Below are 17,184 nucleotides of genomic sequence, written 5' to 3' on the forward strand. Positions count from 1 at the left end.
ATATAATTGGAAGAAATATTCTTAACAAAGCCGCAGCTAAACCCCAACCTTGAATGCATGACATTTAGAAGCAAAAAGGTAAAAAGACCTAGAAAAAGTACTCCTTTAAAAGGAAGATCAAATAACCCCCCAATTTAGCAAGATCATACTATAAGGGGTGTCTAGAAATCCCTTGACCATGATGTCCAAATAGATGTCAAAAAAGTAAATTAAATGCCTTAACTGTTCGATAGATTTCTGTCTATCCTTGAAAATCTTACCATTTGTCTCATTTAAAATCACCCATAAAATAGCAAGTAGCACACAAAACCAAAAGATTTTACCCATAGCATCCCTTCAAAATCCTTAAAAAGCAATAGCTAGCATATCTTAAATTATTTTCAGGATCATCCTTTGTTCACTTGCCAAAGAGAAAAGTAACACAACAACTCATTAGCAAGAGGGCCTTTATTGCTTAATTGGAACCTTTTGTACAAATCCAAGAGGATGTTTGTAGAAATTCTTCATTTTTGATATCGCATCACAAGGGTTGAGTTAAGTTCAATTTTGTAGGCTCCTTTTTCGCAACTAGGGATTCATGGATTATTAAGGGATACATTGTGTACATTTTGATATGCCCTTTTTGAGGCATTGTTAATATATTTTATTTTATTGCCCATGCCATAAAAAAAAAAAGAAAAAAAAAGAAAAAAAAAAAAGAAAAGAAAGAAAAAAAAAAAGGGGATCATGGGGAATAGGTGCATCAATACTCCCTAAGATTTTAATCAATTGTCAAAAATTGAACTAACACAAGGAACGAAGCTTGAAACTTGAAACCATTGAGAAATAGCTCCTAGTTTACCTTTTAGGAGAAAGTCTAAATAACTAGTGGGCCATTTACCTAGTTTCATAACCTAAAGAGGAGGCTAGATGTCTTAGACATGTTTGATTGGCATTTAATCCAAAAAAAAAGAGCTCTTCTTGTGATTGATCTTGGGACTTCACAATATGTCAAAGACTCTTAGAAGGATTGTAAGATTAAAGAGTTCTGATGTAGAAGTAGATGTAAAGATGGTTGTAACATATATGAACAAGAGATGAGAGATCATGGCCTACTTTCTTTCAACACGAAAGCCTTTCATAAGGCTAAAGTCTTCAACCTTAAGAATCAATCTACTAAAATTTTATGGAAAAAAGGAATCAATCTAGCAAGAACATCAACTACAAGGGTGAAAAGAAAAGGAGATGGTGGATCTCCTTGTTGTAGACTCTAGAAACCTCAAAATCTATCCTTAGCCCTTCCATTAATTGGAATCACAAAGCTAGCAATTGATAGTCATTCCCTTATCCATCTATATCATCTATAGCCAAAGCCTTTATGCAAAAAGGGATGGTCAAGGATATCACAACATTTTCTAATGTTTCCTTAAAGTCTACTTTGAGGATCAATCCTTCCTTTTTAATCAATTTTTATGGGAGGCAGATAGATTCTTGATGCAACTTTGATTGCAAATGAGGCAGTTGATTCGAGGAAGCGAAGTTCCAATGTGGGTTTATTTTGCAAATTAGAAATAGAAAAAGCTTATGATCATGTAAGCTGGAAATTCCTTCTCTCGATCTTAGAAAATATGGGATTTGGTCCTAAATGGAGATGGTGGATCCACTTTTGTGTATCTTTTGTGAGATTGGCAGTACTTGTCAATGGCATCCCCACAAACTTCTTCCTAACCTCTAGAGGTTTGATGCAACGAACCCTCTTTCACCCCATCCTTTTGTTTTGGTCATAAATGCCCTTAGTAACTTAATTGCAAAGGCCAAGTAGGGAGGTTCCATTAGGGGCTTTAAGATTGAGGATAGAGGGAAGAAGAGATTTAAGTCTCACACGTCTTATATGTAAATGATACTTCTCTTTTGTGAGAAGAATGTGCATTGATTGAAATATTGGAAGTGGATAGTCACTTACTTTGAAATGGTGTCGAGTTTGAAAGTAAATTTTCAAAAAAAGTGAAATTATTCTTGGAGGAGAAGTGGAGGATGTGGATAGAGCGATTTCTCTTTTTGGGTGTAAAGGAAGGGGAATTCCTACTTCTTATCTTGGTTTACCCCTTAAGGCCCCTCATAAGTTTTGGGGTTTGTGGGATTCAATCGAGGAGAGGTTTGAAAGGAAATTGGTTGCTTGGAAAGAATAGTACCTGTACAAAGGAGGAAGACTTATCCTTATTAAGAGCACTCTATCAAACCTCCCTATCTATTTTATGTCTCTTATCAATTCCCATAAAAGTAAGGATTAGATTAAAGAGAATTCAAAGACACTTTTTATGGGTAGATATAGGAGAAAGAAGAAAGATCCACTTGGTGAATTGGTTAAATGTTTATAAGCTAAGAAGTATGAAGGGCTAGGGCCAAGAAGTTTGGAGGGTCTTACTTAAGCCTTACTAGGGAAATGGTTATGGAGATTTTCTTTTGAGTGGGAGGCTTCTGGAGGAATATTATTCATGGAAAATTTAGGGAGATGTAGATATTATTCACAGTTTAAAACACATTTATATGGTTAAAAGGAACTCATACATATATAATATTAGAAACTTTTTCCCCTATCTGATGTAGGATATCACAATTATCCTTGTAATGAAAATATAATGTTCTCGTTGTGTTCCATGGGATTGCGGGGCCAAATAGACACTTCCAAGATTGGGAGATAAAGGAGGTGATCCATTTTTTGGAGCTTATTTACCCGTTAAAAGTGCAAGAAGGAAAGGACGCTTTACTTTGAAAACATGGTAGGAGAAGAAACTTCAATATCAAGTCATATTAGTAATCCCTAAGTGTTGAGAATAATTTAGTACTCTAGCTAAAGATTTGAGAATCCCATGCTCCACTTAGAATGTGTTTTTTTGCTTGGGAAGCAGTTTGGGGGAAGATACGTTAAAGAAGAGGGGATGCCCCATGGTCAATAGATATAGCCTTTGAAAAGATAGTGAAGAATTAGTTTATCACATCTTGATGCATTGTGATAAGACAAGAGTGTTATGGATTTTTTTGTTAGTGGTCTTTAGCTTGATTTGGGTGTTTTTGGCCTTAGTGAGAAATATGCTCCTTGAATGGAAAGAGAATGATAGTTTGATGTTTGACTCCAATTTGCTTATTTTGGTGTATTTGGAAAGAGCACAACTATAGGACTTTCAAAGATGAAGAACTCTCAGATCAAAGATTGAAGGAGTTCTCCATTAAATCACTTTTAAAGTGGTCCCATGATTAATTGGAAATGGAGAACCCCTCTATCTTGAATTTCTTAGATGCTCTTTCTTGTGGTTAGCTTTGTCCTATTTTTGTGGGCTAACCTTGTATTTATTTGTTGCTTGCTTTAGGTTGTTTTGTTCATACTGCCTATATACGTAGGGTGGGCTCCTTTTTTGGTGTTTTCTAATACACGTTTTTGTTGTCTATCAAAAAAATAAAAAAATAAAAAAATAATGCCTGTCAAAAACCAGCAATGTAAAAGTAGGTATAGTGTTGTGATCAATCGGTCCCCAAGAATGGAACTCAAAAGCTTTCACAAGGACCTCGTGATGGGGATGAGTATCCTACACCCTTTTGAGAAAAGGAAGGAAGAAAAGGAAAATGTTATAGTTTTTTGGTTTTTTCTTGGTTCATAATTTGTAAGTAATTATTTAATTGAATCTTATTTACAATTTGGAAAAAAATTGGTTGGAAATTTCTTCTCAAAAGAAGCTTCTATATTTCCAAAATTTTTATTGTCTAACAAGTCTTCTTTAATAAGAAGAGCTCTACTTTTACAAATATGCAAGAAATTTCCTTTGGAAATTTCTTCTCAAGCGAGAAGTTTCCATACTCAAAATTCCTATTTTCTAAATTCTACTTTTGTTAGAAATTTCTTCTTAGAAAGAGACTTTTTTTCTTTTCTTTTTGAAGTTTTTATTTGAGTCGGTTTTATAATCTAGAAAATTTCCTTTAGTAGAAACTTCTATCACAGGAAGTTTCTATAAAGCTTTGGTAACTGTTTTTTTAAAATGGTTTTTTATTCTTGAAAATAGAAAACAGTTTTCTAACTTAGAAAACACATTTGATAGAAAATAGTTTTTTTAGAATTTGTTTTGAAAATAGGTGGTTCTTTAGAATAAATTTAAGGTGTTTTTAGGTTTATTTTTTATTTTTTATTTTTGTTATTTTTTTAGTGTTTTGAGCAATAATTAAAAAGATGAATAATACTTTGAAAACTTTTGCATTACTTATAAATGCACATCAACTTCATGAGAGAATAACTGTTTTTCATGTTTGACTTCCTAAACAAAATTTTGTTCTTGAAAACAATTGAAAAATATTTAAGAATTGTTTTCAACAATTGGCTTTTGAGAACTTTTTATATAAACATTGCCAAATGGGCCATAAGTTTCTAGTTTTGAGAAAGTTTTTATTTTTCTTATAATTCCATTTATTTAGAAGATTTTAGAGTTTAAGGAAAGAAAAAAGAGTCTTCATATGCTAATATATGGATTGGGTTTCCTCCTTTTTTTTTTTTTACTTTTCTTTTCTCTTTTTTTTTTTTTTTTTTTTTTTTTTTTTTTTTTTTTTTTGTAGTTTGTTAAAGTCTATTTGATGCAACTTAGTGATTTATGGATGTGAGTAGTATCAATACTTCTTCTTGAAACTTGTAACCTCCAAAGATGAGACTATTGTTTTTCTTCTAGGTGAGATTTCTAGAAAACCTTAGTGAGATTCTAAGGCTTTATCTTATTCCTTCATCATCATCTCTCTCTCTTTTCTCTTTTAAAATTTTACTTTTTCGAGCGACCATAACTTTTAATCATATTTCTATTGCTTAAAACCTAAAATATAGTGAAGGTCTAGCCCACATATTTGATTGTAAACATCCAACCTAGGGTTGTCTTACCTCACCTCTTATTAATCTTCTGGCCATCTTGGTAAAAGGCCATAGCAAATACATATTGACTGAGTGATTTATTTGGATCCAATTAAAAGATTGCATCTCTAATCTCATTCTCCTAGAAAGGTCTCTCTAGCCAAACCATCTTCCCCAAAAAAATATGGGACCAACCAAGGTTCTCTAACCATAATCTTTGAGTGGTAGAAGAATCTTAACAACTCTTTTTATAGAGTTTTTATCCTTTGAGTCACATTCATCAATAACATGGATGGATTTGACTTCTCCTTTCTTTTTCCAGTTGTTGTTGGCTAAAAGAGTTCAGAATTCTACAACTCAATTGGATTGAGGTTTACGTTTCAAAAGTTTGAAGATTGAGAGGGTTTTTCTATGTTTTTAGAGTTCTATTGTTGGGAGTTTTCTCCTTTGTTCAATTTGTGTAGGAAGGACCTCTCATCCTTCCCTTGGTTTTTTTCTCTCTTTTTTTTTTTTGATAAGTAAAGGAAATTCATTCAAAAGGCAAGACGCCATAAAGTATACAGGGGGGTATACAAGGCAACTAAGCCTCAAAAACAACAAAACAAAAACAACTCCCATTAAGTGGAAGCCATCCACTCAAGAAACCCTATAAGGGAGAACGCCTCCTCACCTACATACAGTTTGGCCCAACTCCACAAGTTACAAACAAAAATATTCTTTAACTTCTGAACGTTCAACACCCCCTCCCTAAAAGCTATCCTATTCCTTTCCTTCCACACCGTCCAAAAAATACACAACGGAGTGGCTTCCCAAATCTTTTTCCTTTTCTTTCCCACAAATGAACCCCTCCAACTAACTAAAACATCCTTTACAGTTTTTGGGAAAACCCATTTCACATCTACTAAACCAAACACTATATCCCATAAAACTCTAACCACTGTACAGTGTATGAGTATATGATTTACACTTTCTTCCTCACAACCACATAGAAAGCAGCGATTTGGAAGTTGTAACCCTCTTCTTTGAAGTCTATCCAAAGTCAGCACCCTCCCCCACGTCGCCTCCCATGCAAAAAAACAAACTTTAGTTGGCACCCTTGTCACCCAAATGCTTCTAGAAGGAAAACCTGTATCCTCAGATCTCACCAGCAAATTATACGCTTCCTTTACCCTGAAATGCGCCCTTCCTCCTTTACTCCACAGGACTGAGTCTTCTACCCCAGAGGGTTTGTGGCCCCTCAAAATCTGAAGAAAATCTCCAACCAACCCCAACTCCCAATCATTGAAGTCCCTCAGAAAATTTAGATTCCAGTTTCCGTTACCCGAATTTTGATCCCACATTTCCTCAACCGTTGTGTTCCTTTGTACCGCCATAGCAAAGAGATGAGGAAAACAATGGGACAGCGCTGTCTCTGCACACCACACATCTGTCCAAAACCTGATTGTGTTGCCCTTCCCTACTTTGAAGAACATGTTATTCCAGCACCATTCTGATTCTTTCCAAATCTCCTTCCAAACCCCTACTCCCACCGCCCCCTTAGTCTTCTTTGGCCTCCACCCGAAATCCTCCTGCCCGTACTTCACCTTGATCACTTGTTTCCAAAGATTATCTTTGTCACTAGCATACCTCCATATCCACTTGCCAAGTAATGCTTTGTTCAACAAGGCTAGCTTTCTAATGCCTAGCCCCCCTTTGGTCTTATCTGTACATACAACCTCCCAATTAACCAAGTGAGTTTTCCCCTCCATCTGTCCTCCTCCCCACAAAAAATCCCTTTGCACTTTCTCAAGTCTTCTAGCCACCATCTTGGGCATCCTGAAGAGTGACATTTGGTAGATTGGCATGCTAGCCAAGGTGCTTTTTATTAAGATAACTCTTCCCCCTTTAGATATATATTGCCTTTTCCAAAGAGCTAGTCTTCTCCTGACTCTCTCTTCCACCCCGTCCCACATATAAGGCGCTTTATTGAGTACCCCTAAGGGTAGACCCAAGTACTGAGAAGGTAAAGAGCCCACCTTGCACCCTAGTTCAACAGCCAACTCCTCCATCCCCACCACCTCTCCCACTGGAATGATCTCACTTTTTGCAAGGTTAATCTTTAGTCCTGAAGCCGCTTCAAACCAAAACAAAATCCAACTTAAATGAGTTAAGTGGTCCTTCTTAGCCTCACAGAATATGATGGTATCGTCCGCAAAGAACAAATGAGAGATATGCAATGGAGATTCACTACCGCCCCTTATGTTGCACCCTGATAAAAAGCCCCCCTCCACAGCTCTCCTAATAAGAACATCCAACACTTCCATTCCCATGACAAAGAGGTAAGGAGACAAGGGATCTCCTTGTCTAAGGCCTTTGGAGCTAGGAAAGAACCCTGCAGGCACTCCATTAACCATCACTGAAAATTTAGCTGAACATAGACAACTCCACATCCACCCCACCCACTTAGACCCAAAGCCCATTTTCTGCAACACCTTCAATAGGAACTTCCAATTGATACTGTCATAAGCTTTCTCAATATCCAATTTGCATATAAGACCCTTTTCTCTTCGTTTTTGCCATGAATTTATCACTTCATTTGCTATTAGAGAAGCGTCAAGAATCTGTCTTCCCCTCACAAAAGCATTCTGAGAATTTGAGACCACCTTACCAACCACTCTCTTCAATCTATTGGCCAGCACTTTAGCCAATAACTTGTAGAGACCCCCTAATAGACTGATAGGTCTAAAATCCCCAAGATCCTCAGCACCACATTTCTTGGGGATCAAAACCAAAAAAGTATTGTTAAGGCTTTTAAGGAAAGAGCTATGCTCAAAGAATTCCTTGAACATTTCTATAATCTCCTCTTTAACAAACTCCCAACAGCTTTGCCAAAAAGTCAGAGTAAAACCATCCGGACCAGGGGCTTTATCCCCATTCATCTCCATTAAAGCCCCCTGAATCTCCTCCTCTGTAAAGGGCCTCTTCAACATCTCAGCCTCTTCTTGACTGATCTGATCTAGCTGAAGACTCCCAATATCCGCCTTCCACCCCATATCTTCTGAAAGAAGTTCTTTAAACGCATTAGCAATTCTTTCTCTAATTTCCTGCTCCTCTAGGAACCACTCCCCATTAATCTTAACTCTTTCCATACAATTATTTCTATGGTGGGCACTTGCCATACGATGAAAGAAGCCCGTGTTTCTATCCCCCTCTTTCAGCCATATCTCCCTAGAAAGTTGTCTCCAATGAGTTTCCTCCATAATCACCCATTTTTTGTAATTTTCCTTTGCCTCTTTCTTCAGTTCTACTTCCTCCATAGTCAGAATTCTGTCATTTTCCTCCCTATCCCAAAATTCCACCTGTTGCAAAGCTGCAGATTTGTTGCTCTCCAGCTTACCAAAAACTTCTCTATTCCACACTTTCAGCTTCTGTTTGATTTCCTTCATTTTAGTGGCCAACTTGTAGCTAGCACTACCCCTAACATCGATTCCTTGCCACCAGCTGCGTACAAGCTCTTTAAATCCCTCAGCCTTAAGCCACATATTTTCAAATCTGAATGGGGTCGGGCCTTGTCTTATCCCACCCCCCACTAGCATAATTGGGAAATGATCGGACACCGGTCGGGGCAGCCTGCACTGGTTAATCCCACTGAATTGATCTATCCAACTAGGAGACACCATAAACCTGTCCAAACGAGCCCAAGTCTGATTATGTAGACCCCCATTCCAAGTAAAATCTCCCCCCTGCAGCGGAAGATCCACCAGCCCAAGATCATCCACAATTTCAGCAAAGTTTCTCATTGCTGAGCTAATCCTCCTCTGCCCACTCCTTTCCCTTGAGAACAAAGTAATGTTAAAATCCCCCCCTATGCACCAAGGATCCTCCCACAGCCCTCTGATCGCCCCAAACTCTTCCCATAAAGCATTCCTCTCTACCTTAGTAAAAGGGTCATACACTCCCGTAAAAACCCATACATTTCCATCTTCTATATTACAAAATCTGCAAGACAAGGTAAACTGACCCTCCTCCCAATCTAGCATGTCTAGGGCCCTTCTATCCCAACATATAAAAATACCTCCTGATGCTCCCTCCGCATTCACTGCTCTCCAGCCTAGGAATCTCCCTGATCCTATACTTCTCGCAATGCTATCCGTCATACACTGCACTTTTGTCTCCTGAATGCACATTCTCTTTCTCTTGTCTCTTTTATCTCTCCTGTATTTGTTCTTATATTAATATAATCTTCTTCGTTTCTAATAAAAAAAAAAAAGAGTTCAGAATTGTAGTCCACTTCTTTAATCCTATTCAACCTCAATTTTGGCCTCCAACTCATTTACTTGTGAATAATGTTTTAAAAGGCTAAAGGAAATCTTAGTTGTTTTGCCTAAATAAGGCCAGACCTAACAAGATGTAGGCTTTAGCTTAAACAAAATGATGAAGGAAAGAAAAATATCAAAAAATTAAATAAAAAAAAAACTAATAAAATCAATAAGAATTGAACTATAAAAAGACCATAAAATTAGTGATAATTGTTTGTTAGTGCCAATAGTTTCTAATTTAATTCATCTTTTTCTCTTTTGAATCTAATTCTTTGTCGTGGCGTAATCAAATAATTTTGTGCTTTACCATCATTTTGTTTAAGCTAAAGCCTACATCTTGTTAGGTCTGGCCTTATTTAGGCAATGCTACAAAGAATTATAATAGTATTCAATTGCTTTATTATCCTCCCTATAAGTGTTTATATTCACCAATTCTTCTTCTTCATCCATCAATTGCAATGACATTTTTCCTTTTATTAATCAATAATAAAATAATGGTTATGCATGAGCTTCCATTGTAGTACCTAGCCATTCCTCTATTCTTCTTAATCTCTCTTTTCCCACTCGATTTAAGGACTCATTTGGAGCCAACTAAGCCCTTAGTTTGTAAAAGGTTTCCTCAAACCTTAAACCTAAGACAATTTGTAAATCTATTCCAAAACCCATACAAGGATAAAATCATTTGTTGATTATTGAGGCTTAAGTCTCTTGTAAACATCTGCCAGAAGCCCACAAAGGCCACATAACCTCATTACAATCCATTGAATATTTGAGCCTTAAGTCTCAACATCCTTGAGTCTATAGCCTCAAGGCTATAATAGTGTGAGGTTTAGGCCTTAGTTAGCTTGTGTTCATGCTATATCTCGTAATGCTAATTCACAATGCTTGGCATCTAGACTAGCCTCATTATCCATTTAAAACACTGCTTGTGAAGCATAATCACCTCACAATATAAGAGATGTTAAGGTTTATGTCATTTGACCAAGGGCTTCCAGAGTGTTGATATATTCTATGCCCTTAAGAACAAAAGCTATTCTTGCCCTTGGATCGTCAAGCCTCCTAAGACTAGACTTAAGTTTTTATGATCCTCCTATCCCTTGATCAAACCCTCTTCTCACTAGTGCTTGATTGAAGAACAAAATTTGAATGTTTTATGTTCTTAAATTGGAAAGCAATGACCTCCACTTGATATGATTAGAATCCAAGATCACCAGGCAATGGCCAGAAATTGGTTTTTATAAAGTTCTCTGCATGATACTGGGAAGTCTAACTTGTTCCAAGTTAGATGTGTTTGGTGACTTATTCATAAATGACTATCTTATTCTTGTTCTTTATTTATTTATCTATTTTGAGTGCACTAGATTTGAAGCATTTATCCCTGGCAAGAGTATTTTTAAAATTTGGATTACTTTGTGTATGTCATTTACCTTCATTTATTAATGTCTAGCAGACACACATTTCATGTGTATTTCCATGTATATTTAAGTCCTAGAAAAATAAATTTTTTAACGTACCAACATTTTGTGTATCATCATGACTTTCAGGTATTTCTCAGTGGGTAAATGACAAGGATGCAGATATTCTACGTATTGGATATGTATGTTCTTGGCCTTTCCCCCCTGTACCTTTATGGTTAAATTTTGGGTCTTGAGGTCCACATTATTGAAAACTAGAACTAGATTTGGATATTTCAATCAATTTTATTTTATTTTTTCCGGACAAACAAATAATTCATCAAGTAAATTTAAAACACAATGAAGGGTAAGCTTCAAGCCAGTACTCACTATAAGAGTAGAACTGGAAAAACATCAAAAACCAAAGACTACGAGGGCTCAAAAACTCTAAAAGTGCTACTTCTCAGTGAGGCTTGAAATCCTTGATGGATGCCTGAAGCTCCAAGACCTGTTATTGGGCTAGCTTATCCATGACTTGGTTGATTTAAGATCCAAGTAAAAGAGCAACCCAACCCCCTTGAAATATCAAAATTTTGTAATCTTAGCTCTCAGTATCAAGGATGTTTCTTCCTCAAAGACCATAACAGTTCCTGAGTCGTCTTCCACTACAAGATTGTTAAATCTCAATGAACCTGCTTCAGTCGAGCATTCTAACAAGACTAAGATATTGGTCTTAACAGCTAATCACAACCCCATTGTTTTGGGGAAGGCTTTTGACTTCACTGCAATAGTGATATCTGAATGCAATACAAGTCCCCAAAACCTCAATTTTCGTACAGAACAAGCATTGATGTTTAGCTCAAGGAATAAAAAAAAGTAGGTTCTTATTCCATGCAATCCTCATCTATCCTTCTGCCAATATGATATGCCTCTCCCCTGTTCAATTGAATTGAACTCACAGGAATACCTAAAAATTCTTTGGAAACTTGTCTGAGAGCTTGTTCCCTTGCCCTCTTGCCCTCTCTTTAATTTTCTATAGAATTTGGTATTTGTGACTTTGCCTCACAGTTTCCTATCTTTATTGATGCAGGTCAAACCTGAAATACTTAACTGGTCACCGCGAATCATTCTACTTCATAGTTTTTTGAGCTCAGAGGTAGATGAAATTTAACATTTGTGATTACCTTTTCTTAGTTGGTATGATGATGTTGGATCTGCGTTATCCAAATGTCCAAGTAGAGGTTGAGTTTGTGGGGAATTAATTATGATCATAAATCAGATTCTGAAATCTTTGTATAAATGCTGATGTTCTGGCAGGATATTTGGTGTGCTGACTTGCCCTTGAGTATAGCTTTCTCTGTTTTGTTCTCTATTGTTGGTTCTAGGATGCATGGGTTGTGAAAGTATGGGAGGAATCCAAAGGGGTAGGATATTGAAGACCTCCTAAGATGATTCCATGATTGGGAGTTTGGCAGTGGAGAGTCATTTTCTAAGAGGCTTCAATAGTGACTAGTGATGAGGAGTGTTGGGGATAGAGTGATTTGGAAAGATTTCAAGGACATGAAGTTTTCAGTCAAAGCTTTCTATTCTTATTTGGAGTAGGAGGACTGGTTTTCTAGTGAGGTAGGATTCTTGGCTTGGGAAGTGGCATGGGGGAGGATTTTGACTTTGGTTTAGTTAAAAAGTAGATGAAACAAGAATCTTGTTTCAGCTCTACTTCCCTTTGTTTGGAGTAGAGTTGGTGCTGTCCTCTTTAGTTAAAGAAACTTTATTGAGTTGGAAAGTGGGTTTTGTAGGGAAAAAACATAGGAATGTATGGTGGACTATTCTGTTGAACTTGTTTTAGACTATACAACAAGAGATAAATCATCAATTGTTTGAAAATGCAGAGCATTCAGACTATGCGATTAAAAAGTCATTCCTCGATGCTTTTCTTCTTTGGTCAAGAAAGTTCATTGATGAGGTTTCATTGTCTTTGCTGGACTTTATTGATTGGTTGATTTCTAGTTCAAGGAGGGGATTATTTGATTTTCTTCTTTTTTGGGTTGTTTGGTGCCTGTGTACTTTGATTATGCCCTTTTTGTTAGGTGTTTTTCATTTATACACATGCATATGTGCTTGGCTGAAGGATTTGTTCTATTCCTTTCTGTTTAAATGTACTGAAATGGTTTTTTCTGATTTAAAAATGATTTCAGATCTCCCTAAACTTTGCAATCTAAATTATGCTCAAAGCAAGTGTGGAATATTTTATAAAAATAAAAAGCTAACTTTAAATGTTGGGCTTTGGTTTTAATTTGATATTCAAGGTCGACCTATAACGATCTATAACATTCACAAAATGATGATATTTTTTGAAAAGATAAATATTTGTGATCAGGTTTTGTAAATTAGGGTAGGATTTCTTATCCTTATCTTGTATTCTCATTTTTAATGAAAATATTTTTGTTTCTGGTTAAAAAAGGAGAAATATTTAATTGACGTAAATTTATAAAGTTCATATTTCACTGTTTATTTACTTATTGGTTCTTTTTTACTATTCATTGCTGTAATCTCAGCACAACTTGAAAAAGCCTCAACTTAGGTCAGTACTCTTTTTTCCCCTTTCAGCTCTATGTTTTGTAACATAGCGGTTGCTAAAATAGCTTAAATTTTGTAAATGTTATTTTTTTTCACAGAAATGTTTCAAGAAATTGATTTCCTTCTGTTTCATATGATGCCATTCTCTATTGACCTTTCATACTTCAATTAAATTATTGTTCTAGAAAAGAAATGTCTTCCAGTCTTTCCTTATACTTTGTTCTCCTTAGAAACAAGCTTAATTCATTGATATTTGGAAATATAACAAAGGATTAAGATTCTTCCAAAATGCACAAAAGCTGATCAACAAGGTAAAAGGAAGGCCTTCTTGCGGGGAAGAAGGGGACAGCTATATAGATAAAAAAATATATATAACAAAATCATGTATAGGCCAGAGAGAAAGAGAGTTGTTTTTTGTGTTCTCTCTTGTGTGGTTGTGCCTTTTTATGCTTGTTGTATAGGTCCAGCATACTCTGGTGTTCTCTTTTTTTGCCTTAAATATAAATCTTTTATTGTCTATCAAAAAATAAAAAGGGGTAAGTCAGAGAGAAGTACTATTTGTGAGTGTAATTATCTCATTTTCATCTTGTTGTACTTATTTTTTCCGAAATCTTTCTAAGATGCTGCATTTTCCTTCATACTTGACATAATTGTATGTTTGTTATCCTTTTAATACTGAAGAATATCACTACTGTTGAATGTCTTTTCTTTGTTTACCTTTCACATTGGACAATATTTCAAATCAGTTAATCTAATGCATTGCAAATATCTGGCAATATTTTCTAATTCTCTACTGTTGTAGCAACCAAAACAATACTTTGCTTGATTACTAGACAATAAAGAGATTCTATTTTGCATATGAAGCTGTGAAATTGAGTATAAGAATAATACTTCTACAACCCTAACAGGAATGTGACTATCTTAGAGCTATGGCGGAGCCTCTCCTTCAGATTTCCACTGTAGTGGATGCACAAACAGGGAAAGTATGTATGGCCTGCAAATCTCATTTATCTGTTTTGGTTTCCTCTTTCTTTGTTCCTTTCTAATTACAAGCTGGTGGTTTATCATTTTCTTCCCATATATGCTAATAAAATTGTATCTCTTTTGGCATTTATTCATTCATTGAATCACCTGTCTTTTTATGCTAAATTATTATTTTTTATATATTTATTTATTTTTTGTCAGTTACGTTATAACTCAAACATGTGTCAGGTTTTTGTATTGTGTGGTTGTGGAAACACATTGTACTTTGATGTTTCCAAAAAGCGGGCATAAGAAAATTACTTCTTTTGGTATTTTGAGGTCTATAATGTTTTGATCTTTATAGTTGAACTATATTAGATGGCCATTTAAGAATTGTATCTCAAAATGCTTTTATGCAAGGGAGGCAAATAGTGGACACAACCCTAATTGCAAATGAGGATATAAATTCAAGATTAAGGAGCTGAAAAAAGTGGGGTGGGGTGGGGGGCTTGTTAGTTGGACATTGAGAAAGCTTGAGACCATGTAAACTTGAACTTTCTTTTGCCAGTGTTGCAGAAAATGGGTTTTAGGGAGAGGTGGGTTGGTTGGATCCAACTCTGCATTTCAAGAGCTAGGTTTTCGGTCTTAGCTAATGGATCACTTATTGGTTTCTTTCAAAGGTCAAAGGGATTGAGGTAGGGGAATCCTTTATCCCCTTATCAATTTGTGGTAGTGATGGAGGCCCTCAGTATTCTCTAGAGAAGGGCAGAGGAAGGTCACTTCATTTCAAGCTTCAAGGAAGGTGGTAAAAGAGGACAGGGAGTGGAGATTTCTCACCTCCTATTTGCAGATGATGCCCTGCTCTTTTGTGAGCCTTGCTTAGATCAATTGACTCACTTAAGTTGTTTTGGTTTGGAGTTTCTTCAAGGTTGAAAATTAATTTGGATAAAAGCAAATTGATTCCTATGGGGAAGGTCCCTAATGTTGAGGAGTTTGCCTCTTTGATGGGTTGCAAAGTGGGGAAGCTTCAGCCTTTTGGAAAAGACAATATCTCTCAAAGGGTGTTAGACTCACTTTGGTTAAAAATACTCTCTTGCAGTTTGTCTATCTATTTTATCTCTATTCTTCTCATTCCTAAAGTGGTGGCTTTAAGATTGGAAAAAATTCAACAGGATTTCTTGTGGAGCAGCTCTTGAGAAAAAACCTCACTCAATCAATTGCTCTTCCATTTGCAAAGATAGGAAATTTGGAGGGCTAAATATTAGGGTCTTGTCCTCTCTTAATAAAGTTTTGTTCGGAAAATGTTATTAGAGATTTACTTCAGGGTGGGAGTTCCTTTAGAGATGGGTTATAATGGGAAAGTTTGGGGAAGAACTTGGAGGATGGTGCTCTCTTGTAAGGAGGGAGGGGCATGGTGTTGGCTTGTGGAACACAATAAGAGGAGCTTGGGAAGCCTTTAAGGCTAGAACAAGATTTTGGCATGATGTTTGGTGGCGGGATGCTCCTTTAAAGGTATTTTTCCCTCTCTTTTCTTTTTTGCTTCTAATAAATAGGCTTTGGTGGTGAATACTTGGAAGGTCGTAAATGGCAGGTTGTGTGGAACCCAGGTTTCACAAGATAATTTCAAGACTGGGAGTTACATAGCATTGAGGAGTTACTTAGGAGACTTAAAGTGCTTGGGAAGTGCATTGAGGATGAAGATAAGCTGATTTGGAAGGCTAGCAAGAGTCGGAGCTTCTTCATGAAATCTTTCTATTCTTCCTTAGAATCAGATGGAGGAGTGGCTTTTCCCTTAAAGGTAGTGTGGGACTCTTAGTGCCTTTAAAAGTTGTTTTTTTTTCTTAAGAGGCCATTTGGGAAAGGTTCCTAACCTTAGAAAACAACAAATGCCAAAGACCCCTTGCCTTTCCATAATCACATACTAATCCATTGTGGAAAGGCAAGAGGTTTTTAGCATTTGTTGTTTTCTCTCTTTAGCTTTTCTTGGGTCCTCACTTTTTTTGTGAAAGATTTTGCCAAAGGGATTGCATGGGAGTTTTGTTAGCAAAAATAGAAAAAATATTTGGAGGATACTTTGATGGAATTCAACGTTTAGATCAAGTGCTAATGGACTCTCTTATTTGCACCCTTCTTCAATGGACTCCAACATATTCAAGATGGTCTTGTTTCCTTGTTAGATTCTATTGATTGGTTGAGTGTTAATTATTGAGAGAGTGTCTTATGTGCCTGTTTAAGGTGGTTCTATTTGTTGTTTTGGCATCCTTTGTATACCTCTTGTGGACTTAGGGTGCCCCCCACCAACTCTTTGATTGGCATCATTTATATATTCTTGTTTGCCTATCGAGGGGAAAAAAAAGGAATTCAAGTATGACATGATAGTGGTTTGGTTATGAGACATCTGTTCAACTTGCATATTGGTGAGATATGTATCCGACAAAATTGTCCAGCAAAGAACAACAGTGACTTCCTATTTTGTTGTCCAACCTTAGGCTCATATTGGTCCATTGTTTTCCCCCTTTCTTTTTTAGAAACAAACTTTAAATTAAGGAAAAAAAAGGACGTACATGAATGTAGGAAAACAATGCGCCTAGAACTAACTACCCCAAGCACCTCAATCCTCAAACAGAGAATGGAATGGATCTGTGACTAGTAGGGGCATGAAATCCCCCAAGCAAAGTTAAAAATAGAAATGGCTTCTGTTTTGGTCAGTCTAATGACTTCCTTATTTGTCAGTATAGGCTTCCAAGAAATTTGACAGCCTAAAAAAGTCTTGCAGGGTCCAAAATTCTCCACATCCTGGGTCATATCTTTAATGTCCTGCCCACCTATTTTCCACCCAAAAAATAATTGTAACCAAATTTCCCTCATCTGTGAGGCTGGAACTCTTAAATCCCTTGGAAATTTTAGTTGTCCTAGAAATGAAAAAGGCTCTATGCTCAATGGCTAACTGAAATCCTGCTGCATTGGAGAAAGCTTGGATGGTGTCACCACTATGATCTTGAACTAGACCACCATCCCCCATCTATTTTGAAGTAACTAAGGAGCAATCACCAAAATTAAGCTTCAGTGAACCTATAGACGTAGTCATCCA

At 36.4% G+C, this 17,184-nt stretch overlaps 1 protein-coding gene across 2 annotated transcripts in view; it reads left to right on the forward strand.

Annotated features, from left to right (window-relative positions):
- LOC100241153 (prolyl 4-hydroxylase 1) overlaps positions 1-17,184 on the forward strand; it is a 35,944-nt gene that overhangs the window by 9,468 nt on the left and 9,292 nt on the right. For both annotated transcript variants that reach the window (XM_002268373.5, XM_019220028.2), the window contains 3 exons: positions 10,704-10,756; positions 11,644-11,709; positions 14,039-14,113. In XM_002268373.5, the coding sequence (XP_002268409.1) occupies positions 10,704-10,756; positions 11,644-11,709; positions 14,039-14,113 (194 nt within the window). The remainder of the gene's footprint in view (positions 1-10,703; positions 10,757-11,643; positions 11,710-14,038; positions 14,114-17,184) is intronic.

This window comes from Vitis vinifera, chromosome 5 (assembly GCF_030704535.1).
Source record: "Vitis vinifera cultivar Pinot Noir 40024 chromosome 5, ASM3070453v1".
Taxonomy (NCBI): Eukaryota; Viridiplantae; Streptophyta; class Magnoliopsida; order Vitales; family Vitaceae; genus Vitis; species Vitis vinifera.